This window comes from Antedon bifida, chromosome 9 (assembly GCF_963402885.1).
Source record: "Antedon bifida chromosome 9, ecAntBifi1.1, whole genome shotgun sequence".
NCBI lineage: Eukaryota > Metazoa > Echinodermata > Crinoidea > Comatulida > Antedonidae > Antedon > Antedon bifida.
This window is the reverse complement of record NC_136234.1, coordinates 11,686,004-11,698,028: the sequence shown is the minus strand read 5'-3', so window position 1 is coordinate 11,698,028 and position 12,025 is coordinate 11,686,004. Positions and strand designations below refer to the sequence as shown.

The following is a 12,025-nucleotide window of genomic DNA, read 5'->3' as shown; positions in this document are numbered from 1 at the left end:
TGAGGGCATCGCCCCGATAGCCTGATTTGCATACACAGGGTATGCAAATGTTATTGTGGGACCTCGACACTACCCGAACCAGTCTATTTGAAGCAGGCAACCAAGAGAAACAGACGGAGCTAACTCGGAGAAGGGAGGACACCGGAAGACATCACAAAGAACCTGAAATTCCAGGGAATGATGGGTGATGGCACCGACGTCCTACCACTGGACTGGTGCTATCCAGATGCCGACACGGGTGATTAAGGGAAAGAGGCCAGCGCCTCTCACAATAGCTCTGGCTATCAGTCCCTTGTGGCCCTCATACACTGGCGTTGTGTGGTGAGCTTCGTCTGGTGAAGGAGTGTGGTCGTAGGGCTGAAGAAGAGGAGTCGGCAGTGGACCAGACTTCGACTGCAAAGCAGCAGACGAAGAGGAAATCAGCCACTGGCACAGAACACGGAGAGCGACCGACCAAGCGCGATGCCCCGGCATCAAAGGTTGGAAAATCAGTGGCGGCGCCATTGGCTGTGCAGAGATCTGCAACTATCTCGACGTGCAGTCTTTTGGGACATAGAGCGAGTGGTGCGATTGAGAGGTGGACTTCAGCCTGTGGACGTAGTAGGTGGGATTGTCCTGTTTGGCAATCCGACCACGTACCCCACCGAGCGGGAGATCGGCGAGTTGAAGAGGCATAGCTGTGCAGTGGCTCCTGGCTACTCGCCGATGACAGTCCAATTCAATAGGTTTCTGGCCTTAGCCAGATCTCGAGAGGTTCTAGTAATTGGGAATGTGGGATTGGATCACCGCCGACCAACGCAGGGGCCTGCATTTCATCGCCACTAATGAAGACCGGCTACTACTGATGGGGTCCAGCGGACCGGACTATCCTCCTGCCGGATACCGAGTTGGAGCACCTCATCTCTTGTGGCCGAACGCCGTCGCCGTGGGACAGGTGCTCGACCTATGCAGGTCATGAATCTGACATGGAAGAATGGTTGAGATCTCCTTTAAGACCCTGGCCCACCCACAACCAGAAGCTTTTCGTTATAGAAATACGTTCAGTTTTACATTTGAAGCGGAGGACGGTGATACAGGCATGTCCCACGGTCTATACTAACTACTGTACAGTTAACAAGTATTTTCACGGACGAAAGAACCCAGTAGTTAACCCTTGAGGTGGACCCAGGACGGCGTGCCCACTTTTCAAACACGGGAGGAGTGTTGTGAATGGCGCCCACTGGGTGAACAGACCACCCCTCCAGCCGAATGAGGTTGTCACCCCGATAACCTGATTTGCATACACAGGTTATGCAAATGTTAACGTGGGACCTCGATAATCACAACAATGGCATACCAAATTTACCTTTTGGTGTATTCATCCAGGCCTGATTTAAGGTAGGCTACAAAATAAGTTTTCATTAAAATATGTACAAAGATATAACCTACAGTCGGGCTATACCTCACAAATGTCATTATTTTTAAATACATACAGTAAGACTCCGAATGCGCGTCTCAGGTAAACACATGACCTTCCGTTCCATATTCCGGGTTCCCCAGCGGTAAATATGCTGTGCGCCACCAACCAATCTAGTGTAGACCTCCTACTGTAATATTTATTCCTTATTCGACATTCGTCTATTAAGTTGGTTCATTATTCTCTGTTCACACGGCTAGGCCAAAAACTTGATAAGGGATAATTCCCCAGCGGTAAATACTGCATGCCGTGCTCCGCCAACCAACTTAGTAGACATACATCACAGCTGATAGTAGGCCTATAATCATTATTGCTGTCTTTTGTCACAAATTTACATTTTAAAGAGGTAGTACGAACGACCACACTCAAAGCCTTAGGTCCAGTCGGCTTCAGAATAGTATAGATTGATGTAGTATCCTGGCTGGCATTCTAGAAAAATGTGCCACTTGCCCCGGCCCAATGGATGCAGGAAATTATTATAAAAAACTGGCCGTGGCTAAAGATACGGTACTGTCCTGCAAGTCCTCAGTTAGCAATTAAGTACTCACATTTATCTTCTCTTCTTCCTCAGATATGGATCAACTACCATTTTTTTGCGCCACAGATGTGTCTGAAATGGAGGAAGAGGTGCTCCGGCTTGCTTTAAACTACTGGAGCGGAGCACTCGATGTAGGCCCAATGGATGTAGGCAATTCATTATTTTAAAAGTAAAAACGTAAAATAAAAGTGCATTTTAAATTAATGTGTATTGTAAATCGGCCGAGAGTGTGTTGGTATTACTGTTATTACACAAGGCGGACTAGTTTACCTTTTAGGTGGGACTGGTCTCTAACCGAGATATAGTATTATACACAGAAGAGTACGAGTACAGTAGTCTAATCCGATGTGTGGCTGCTGGTAGTGAGAAACACACAGGCCAGCCTAGGACAACCTAGGTACCTTTCGTTGCTGTGTACAGTATGTATGGCTACTCGGTGAGCAATCACTTAGTAGGGTTGAGTTTGACCCCTAGTGGCTCGTAACCTCGTAATAGTAGCAATATAGAGGCTTAAACTTTATAGTCAATCACAGTGTATACCTGTAGTTCCACCAAGCCTTTGACCACATAAACCACACTATTGTGGTGAAGAAGTTGATCGCATGTAACATCTCCTTTGTATGCAGTTTCCTACAGAAAAGGTGCCAGAAAGTGAGATCAATGGGAATTTTGTCTACATCTAAAACCATAACATGCGGGGTCCCACAAGGTACCATACTCGGACCTTTTCTGTTTTCGGTAATTGTTAATGATGCGGCAAAAGATACCGAAAATAGATGGAAATACGTAGACGACCTTACAATCGCGAGCATCACATCGGTAGTAAATCCTTCTCAAGCCAGTCTACAGAGTGTCCTGCAAAATCTTGCTACCTGGTGTATGTCAAATGATATGACACCTATTGGGTTTACCCGAAACAAACCAGACTTACCGGAATTAATAATACATAATGCTGCCATTAGAGAAACTAGCAATGTAAAATTATTTGGAATAACACTGCAAAGTAACCTGCAATGGGATATCCATATTAGTGACATTGTTGGGCGTGCTGCCAAAGATTATACATGATACTGCGCAAATTTGGTGCTCCGAAAAAGGATTTAATCTACACGTATCAAACCTATGTGAGACCTGTTGTCGAGTACTGCTGCCCAGTCTGGCACTCCTCCATATCACAACATCAGTTCAAGCAGCTAGAATATATACAGAAAAGATCAGTGCGCATCATAAATGGAGGTTATCAATCGTATACTGCAGCATGTAATACCCTTGGCATTCCTAAGCTTGAAGACAGGAGAGACTCACTTGCGATCAAATTCGGAAAAAAGCTTTTGACATCTGAAAGACATCGACACTTCCTACCAGAATTCAACAATACTGGGGAAAAAATGAAACTACGTAACGCTGAAAATTAAATGATCGCCAAATGCAAAACATCTCGCTACCAAAAAAGTACAATTCCATTCTTGGTTACCAAACTGAACGCCATCAAATAATAATAAACTAAATATAAATTTTAATTTTAATGTAAACTAGCTAAATAATGGACAATTTAAATATTTTAACCACTTCTTTAATTTTGTGAAATTGTACATATATATATCAAAGAATAATAATAATAATAATAATAACTTTACTACAAATTGTATATAATATTTTTAAATTATGATAATAAATAGTATATTTTTGTATAAACTTTTTCAATTTTTATATTTGTAATATTTTTTTACTGTTTATTATGTAGTTTTTCCTGTACTAAAAAATGTAGACAAGTAAAAGTATAGGCTTATTTGAATTTCTACATAACATAATCGTGAAACCTTAATATGAAAAATAATTATAATAATGTAGTATATTTTTTTTTTTTTCTCCCGTTCATATGTAATTAAGATTGCTTACTTGCTATTTTGTTGTGTTGTTTTTTGTTTTATTTTTGTAAATCACAGGTTTGCCCGCTGGGATTGTTGTGATTTTTTTTATACCGAATAAATAAAAAATAAAAAAAATAAAAATATTAGTTATTACCGTTGAACTTGCATATAATTATTAATACAGTACAGCTCAGTCTAGGCCGGGAAGCTTACACAGGATACCCTGCTGGCTATAGGCTAGTGTATGTATAACAGTTTAACACCAGGCAATGTATGTAGGTCTGATACCTAGTAGTGCAGCCTAGTCACGATTTACGTCGGGTCTGTTCCGTCCAATGTCATGCATTTAAAGAGGCCACTACGGCCGGCACCGGTCAGTAAACGCACATGATCTTGTGTCACACCTTGGGTCAACCCATTATTATATAAGTTAGGGAGTTTTCACTACAATACTTGTTTGTAGTGAAAACCCCCTTGCTTAACTTATTGTCAATAGCACCACTTTTAAATTAATTGACCACACACCCGACGCCTCGCTCGGGCCTGGTTCACAACAGACTATTAGAATAGGCCTAGGCCTAGTACAGATTGTTCCGGATTCGCTAGGTCTAGGCTAGACCTCTACCTAGCTAGCCCTAGTGACTCCTAGTAGAGGCTAGCCTAGGCTAGCCCGATGTAGGCCCAACTCTGGGCCGCCGGCAGGCATCTTCCCCAACACTTACTGGTACTGGTGTCGTGTAGTAGAGTGATGGCCTAGGCCTAGCCTAAACTAGGTCTAACCCTACCTAGAAACTAAATTTCATAGCATCATACCGGGTCCTACTGTCCAAGGTAACCTTGCTACAAATATTTCATAAGCTTTTCTGGCAGCTTGTCTTCCACTAGCCATGGTTTTTACAGTATTTTTTATGCTGTCTATCTCTCTCTATTGATTATTCTGATCTACTCGCGACGGGCGAATAAAACGTGTTTTGGTATGGAACGCTTTTAATTATGGAACGCCATTTACGCAACTTTCATTTTTTCAGTCTCGCTTAAAAATCGTCGCTTCCTAGGCAACGCATGTGCAGCTATAAAAGGCAAGCCGTCTGAAAACTAAATTAAATTCGGTTATGTAAAGAGAAATAGTAGAATTCATGAAAATTACCTGAATCTCCCGGAGATCAAAGGTTGTATATGTGGCTGCGACACGACCAGTTACACGCCTATATAGTACACATAGAGTATGTTGGTACGGTGGAATTGTCGTTACGATCTCCTAGTTTGGCAAGGCAAGCCCAGTGTCCTGTTGTTAGATTGCCTTGGTGAAACCGTTCAAATGTAATGGGTCGTCTAAGCAAACATATTATTTTATTATTATTTGTCTTATCTCCGGTTGTTACGGCTTTTTAATAGGGCCTAAATGCACCGAAGGTCGTAAACATTGATTGCGGACATATAAACACTAGTTTTATTTTTATATCTCCCCCTTGTATGATGTCAGTCAATAAGCTTCTGCTGACGACAAAACAAATTTATCGACCATCAGTTAAATTCATATTCTTACTTATCTTACACAACTGGCTTGTTACTATAATATCATAACATACACTTGTCTCCCGTACCCAAAATGGAACCCGAGTACACATCTTTCTCCGTATTTATGCCGTTTATGCATTAGGCCTATGTCATTCTATTGATGCATGGATTGTAACTAGCGCCATCACAGTTGTATCAAAAAATCCAAGTGTCGGAATAAAAATATAACATTATACACTAACATTAGATAACGCCATTTCACAATGTTAAATGTATTAAGTTGAATACAAAGTGTATACATTTAACAATTGATTTATTATATTATAAGTAAAGAAAATATCACCTATAACTAAAATGGAATAATCCCAAGCGCAATCAAGTACAGTGCGAAAGACGGCGGAAATAGAAAATACAACCATATGGATGAAGGAATGATAAGAAAAAAACAGTCACAATGGCCCAACGTATCTTTCATATAGAAACTGAGTAATGTATTGACATATCCTAAATAAATTACGGTAGTGGTTTTTACAAATTAATAATAAATTTTGCTCACATTCATCAGCATTGAGAAACCCGCCACTGTGACATTACAGTAACTTATTTTATCTTAAATTGAACAAATGTCATATAATAATGGTGCTCTGATTTATATATTTAAATTCATTTTAGCGAATCAGTTTGAACGCCTGTGGACGTAGACGTATGTTATTATACTTGGTAACACTCCTCCTAAGTCTATAAGTAAAATTAGATAGGCCTACCACCAAATTTACTATAAATGATGAGTATGTGTGAAAAAGAGATATTATTATAACACTATTGGCTGCCTGTAGTAATCTTGATGCACCACCATCGATTGTTCTATTTCGTTGACATTTGTACATCCTAAAAAGAAATATCAGAGCTGTGTTAAAGTTCCGTCCCGTCGGTATATAATACATTACAGAGTACAGTGTAATACACACTAACCATGGAGGTTATACCTCATGAACTTCCAACAACTTTTATGATTGACAATATGCTGTTGTAATTATGGCACAATTCTTACCCATTAAAGCCATCGTTTTCTCCACCTCATCCTTCAAAATGTCAAGTACTTGTTTGGCACCTTCGTAGCCCTTGAAACAGGAAACAAACAGTAGTTAAATTTTAAAGGTTAAATCCTCAACGTCATGGTAAACCATAAAATATCACGTCAAAGGGTCATTGTTAACTCTCAAGTGTCACGGTAGAAAGTCGACGTCACAGTCATTACTGTAATAGGGAATAACGAAAACGTATAGGCCTACAATTGAGTTGGGTATAAAATCATAATAAACCATTGATGGCGCTAATTGTTCTACGTTTAAAGTGAGGTTTTTAATCTTATATAATCTATGTTTTAAGGCTAAACAAGTTTACCATATTATCATTTTAACAAGGAAGACTAGATCAAATCGTAAACAAAACAACGAAAGGTCGGCATAGGGTCTACAGTAGGCCTGGCTCAGTATGCGTGAGAAATTTGGCTACGGTGCAAATAGCTTATGCGCTCGTTTAAAAGTCACTCATTTTCAGTTAAAATATATTTTTCAATAGAATGTAATCAGACTGGCAACATATCCAACTCGCCAAATATTAGTGACGTTATTGTCATATATGGTAACAATTCAAACGTCATGATCAACTCTCACGTCATGCCCGTCCCTAATCATTTGTGAACCCTCACATTCTCAATCGTCATGGACAGTTTTCAGTCTTCATGGCCAACACTCAAACATCGGCAAGAAGTCGTTGTCAAGGAAAAAGTGAAATTACACTCTTCCTGGTTAACATACCTTACACGTCAAGCCCCATATGATTGGTCTACCAATAAAAACAGCTCTCGCTCCACGGGCCAATGCCTTGAAAACATCAGTTCCATGTCTGACACCACCATCCATGTAAACCTCAACACCAGAACCCGCAACAGCAGCAACAACCTCAGGTAAGGCATCAATCTAGTATCAAATAAGATAAAACGTTGCTGTAAACTTTAGTTTACACTAATGGCGATGACATTACTCGTCGCTGAGGTATAAGTGAGCGTGTGATCATAAATCCATATTTCATTAGTATAATCTTCTTTTATTCATTCATTTGTATTTGTTTTTGTTGTTTTTATTTCAATTATTAGTATTGCTTGTCATGTTGTGAGTTCCCTTTTCCATTACCTTTGATATAGGCCTACATAACTTAAGATGTATTGTCCTCCCGAAACATGAAAAATGAAGATTAATCAAATTAGACACGGAATATGACATTTTGAAGTTTTAATAAAGTTATTCACTTCTGTAGAAAAAAAAACCAACAAAAATAATGATTTCACTTACATTAGGCTATAAACGGACAAAATAAAAAAAAAACATTTTTGGACAGAAAATGTGAATATTTTGTGCTTTAAATTACAGTTGTTTAAAAATATTGGGGTTTTTTGGTCAATGTAAATGACATGACATTAAGATTGCATTTTCAGCTAGGGAAAATATATCTTTATTTTATTGATTGATTGGTTTATTTTTACGTACAGTTGCTGGAAGATAATCTAGTTGTCGTCCGCCGTGATTAGAGACCAATATGGCATTAACTCCACATTCAACTGCATTTTTGGCTTGGTCACCTTAAAAAAATAGGAAACCACATAGAGAGTATGATCTTCCGATTCTTGATTCCAAACAAAGCAATTAATAATATTGTAGATACAGTAGGCATAAAACCCGTTACGCAATTTGTTTCAGATATTATTATTATTATTGTGGTTTTACTTTAAAAACAAATCTTCTTACCAGTTGTTATACCTTTAAGAACCAATGGTAATTTTGTGAATGATTTCAACCATTTGATATCTTGCCAGGTCGTTGTGTTGTCAAACTTGCACGCAGTTATGTCTATATTAACTGGACTAAAATTGTAAATGTTGATTAATTTAGGCATACGGTTATTTACAAAAGATTAGCATTTAGCTAAACTTGAGTACAAAAAAATGTTGGATACAACAATGTAAATGGTTGCCAAATGAGTTTTAACAATTTGGTTCAGTAAAAGGATTCCTCCATTCCATCACTCAGGAATGACCCGGAACCCAATGGATTAAACTCGTCACAACAGGATCCTACTGTGGATTTTTACCTTGGATATTACATATATTCTGATATATAATAATATAAAGTACTAACTTTGCATGGCCAGTAAATGTTAATAATGATGCGTTTCTGTCTTTCGTCGTTCTGTATTTCTTTCCAGGAAATGGTTGATCAACAGTCACGACCAACGCCGTGTATCCAGACTTTTCAGCTCGTTCAATGAGATTCTCAAGTTGTTGTCGCGGCTTAAAGAATTGTACCTGCATCCACCGAACACCATGAGGTGTCACGGTTGCTATTTCTTCTAATGTACGTGTTGACACGCAGCTTAGTGCCATTACAGACCCAACAGAAGCAGCAGCTACAAACAGAAAATGTATATAGTTTGTTCTTTCATTCATTAAACCAATTTCGAATATGCGGCCCCAGTTTGAGGATCCAATAATACAAAGCAACAGAGTCAGAAAATCCAGAGAAGAACCTTTATATGTATTTTCCCGCAAGCTACTTTTATGGACTGGTTCAAAAAAAATTTGTACCGATATTGATATTGTATGAAGATAAAATGAATATATATATATATAGAAAAGAGACAATAAAGGTGGGTTACTCCCACGAAAGACAAAAAAAAGCTACTTTTTCTGAGACCTGTATCTTCCTTGGGTAATCTACCCTGTGTTCGACTGTGCAAGAATTTCTTCGTAAAAATCAAAGACCTCTGTCACAGACTGAATCATTTGTTGCCGGCGGAGGCTCCTTCTGCTCCGTATAGTTAGTGAGTTTGGATTCTTAGATTTAGGCCTAATACTAATCGTTCGAAAACGAAAATGACTGACTTTTCCAAAAATGGTAAACTCTGTTTTATTTCGCGAACTGACTTGTTTGTGCAAATCTCAGTATGTTGTACGTTTACACGCATATCCAAAACACTTTGGATGTGCGTGTAAACTTATGTTTTTTCCTTCTTTTTGTTGTAAAATGTCATAATGTTTGTATATAGACTCATATTTTATTGTTAAACTTCAATCTTTTAGATTGCAATACAATTTTATTTGTATTCGTTTCAAGATATGCGTGTTAATGTCATCGAATAATAAAGGTAACAAATAAAGGAAATCACAATTTATACCATGTTGTTTAAATGAAATAAATAATATCGTATCGTAAGGTTATATTATTAATGTTATCGTCATCAAGCTTAACTGGAAACTGAGGAAATTTCAATTAGGTCCTCTACGAACCCACGGCAGCCAGCAGTGCAGCGCCTACCAGATCAGCACACCGGGAGACGATCCGCAGCTCTTGTTCGCATAGGGAACCAAGTTCTTTAACGTACACTATAATTATTATATACACGGGACCACCAACGGCTTTACGCCCCATCCGAAGGACGATGCAATGAGAGTAAAGCATTCTGCTTGAAGATACATTCGTATAGTCAGGCAACTCGAACTAATATCTGTATATTAGCAGCAATTGATACTCTGACATTGTTCCAAAAAATAAATTTAATGACAAATCATATAAATTATTACAATCAAAATTTATATTTTCTTTATTGATTTGATTTTTATTTTGAAAATATACTGGTATTCATCATTTTATTAGTCCTGCTTGGCAAAAGATTACTTGACTTTGTAGTATGTATCATGTCCGTTTATTATGGCTTTTAAGACTCAATAATCAATAAAAATATATCATTAAAATTAACAAACTTGTATGAAACAAAAGAAATCAAAATTTAGCCTTGAATTTTACAAAGGTAGGCCTAACATAAAAGGTGCAAAAAATTAACACGAGCAAGGCTAGTTTTCTAGACCTATTTAACATCTGATGCTAGTCTCTAGTTTGAAAATGGCAGGCAAAATCTAACGGACTTGAAAAATAGAGTCCAATTCAGTCCGTATAGATCTAAATATTGAAACACAATTATATACGGATGTTGTGCTCAAAAGAGTCAATACTGACTTTAAACCTTGAATAACAGCAATTTATAATTTACGGGTTTTTTTTTTTATGTTTCAAAACAATTGAGGACTAGTGCTGTTCTGCCGTGCCACGCCGAGAATGTTAAAGAGTCGCTATCCAATCGAGTTTGAACAATACCATGAAAGCCCCAGTGGTCTAATGGTTAGGACAACTGCATATCAAGCAGACGGTCCGAGTTCGAGTCTCACAGATTTCCTCATCTTTATCGTTTCAAATTAATTAATTAAATTTCAGTATGTCACCAGGCGGTTGGTTTAGAATTAATGTTCTTTGCCTAATGTGTTTATATATATTATTATATATGTATTGTTGTAATATATTATAATTTACCTCTAGCAGTTGCAACTTCGCCTTCTTGAAAATCAGCCAGTCTGTGAAAAGCTGTTGGTGATAAACCGACTGGCCAAGAGATAGGCTCACCCAGTATCGTTGTGCTTAAATCTATATTGGATACATCTCGAAGAAGCTTCGGTCGCAAGCGGTATCTGTTGAATACAGTATACAGCTTGAAATATGTTGACACATTTTACACTTCAAAGACATGTATAAACAAATTAAAATAAATGATATACATATAATACTATAATATGACAAGATGGGAATTCCCCTTGACCTTAATGTTTGTTTTATGAAACATCAAACCAAATGAAGGAAAAACAGAACAGGGTGAACCCTGCACTACTGATCGTGAGCGACTCTCTTTGTATAATTAATATATAATCATCTATTTAAGAATAGATATTTTAAAAAAAAGATATGTAATATAAGTAAAAGTATTCACAACTGAAGTTCCCTTCTACCATGCACTATTTAACATAACCTAGTCAGATAACTATATCTTCTTGCTATTGCTGACGAAAATATTTCTAACCTTACATACCTTTTAAACGCCTCTCGGTTGTCCTTCAATGTAAACTGTTCGTTACAGCCGTCTGCAAAATAGTTGAATGATGAACTTTGTAACCGTTCACTTGCAGCTTTTTGGAAATCGTCGAAACAAACATATTCTTTGTCGTGAATTGAATTCATTGTCTTAAAACATCAAAGGCTGTAAATTTCGTCTTCTGTACGAAAAGGCTGCTTAGGATTGAATCTATTTATTTTCTCAACTTGTTACGGGTCTCCTAATTAAATTTCACCAAAGATCGTAAACATTGATTGCAGAGAAATTAACCATGGTGGTGATACAACTAAAAGTATACGTCTAAGTTTGAATGTACAGTATTACATTAACATTATACAAAATAATTTCTAAAATAGCATTAAATGTACAGAATCAGTACATTATTATTATGTGATGAATGCAAGTACAGTGTTGTCGGTATCACAATAACAATTTATTTATTTATTCATTTATTCAGTAAGTAAAATGTATAACTAAAATGGAATAATCCCAAGCGCAAAGTAGAAAGAGGGCGGAAGTAGAAATTGTACAACTATGTAGATATGAGACAACAACCATTCTTAAAACGATATAGATACATATTTGGCATAAAGGTAAACAGACTATACAGATGAAACTATAATAGAACCATTGATAAAATAATTG

General features: G+C 37.5%; 2 protein-coding genes across 4 annotated transcripts in view; both read right to left on the bottom strand.

The window, feature by feature from the left end:
• The window catches only part of LOC144852740 (SRA stem-loop-interacting RNA-binding protein, mitochondrial-like), a 204,474-nt gene that overhangs the window by 2,254 nt on the left and 190,195 nt on the right, over positions 1–12,025 (bottom strand). Inside the window, exon 2 of one of the 2 annotated variants that reach the window (XM_078710704.1) lies at positions 4,679–4,786. In XM_078710704.1, coding sequence (XP_078566830.1) covers positions 4,679–4,754 — 76 coding nt within the window. In that variant the 5' untranslated portion in view covers positions 4,755–4,786. Of the gene's footprint in view, positions 1–4,678; positions 4,826–12,025 lie in introns of those variants that run through there. The other variant, XM_078710702.1, reaches the window with a different exon arrangement.
• Positions 5,068–11,590, bottom strand: LOC144852473 (2-Hydroxyacid oxidase 1-like). 2 transcript variants are annotated; one of them, XM_078710288.1, is made up of 9 exons: positions 11,357–11,590; positions 10,807–10,961; positions 8,581–8,848; positions 8,191–8,306; positions 7,933–8,024; positions 7,204–7,365; positions 6,435–6,504; positions 6,148–6,271; positions 5,068–5,197 (listed from the first exon to the last, which is right to left on the bottom strand). In XM_078710288.1, the coding sequence occupies exons 1-8, from the start codon at positions 11,503–11,505 to the stop codon at positions 6,195–6,197; spliced, it is 1,089 nt and encodes a 362-aa protein (XP_078566414.1). In that variant the 5' UTR covers positions 11,506–11,590; the 3' UTR covers positions 5,068–5,197; positions 6,148–6,194. The 2 variants fall into 2 exon arrangements, with proteins under 2 accessions (XP_078566414.1, XP_078566413.1); XM_078710287.1 differs by lacking the exon at positions 5,068–5,197 and having other exon boundaries at positions 5,776–6,271.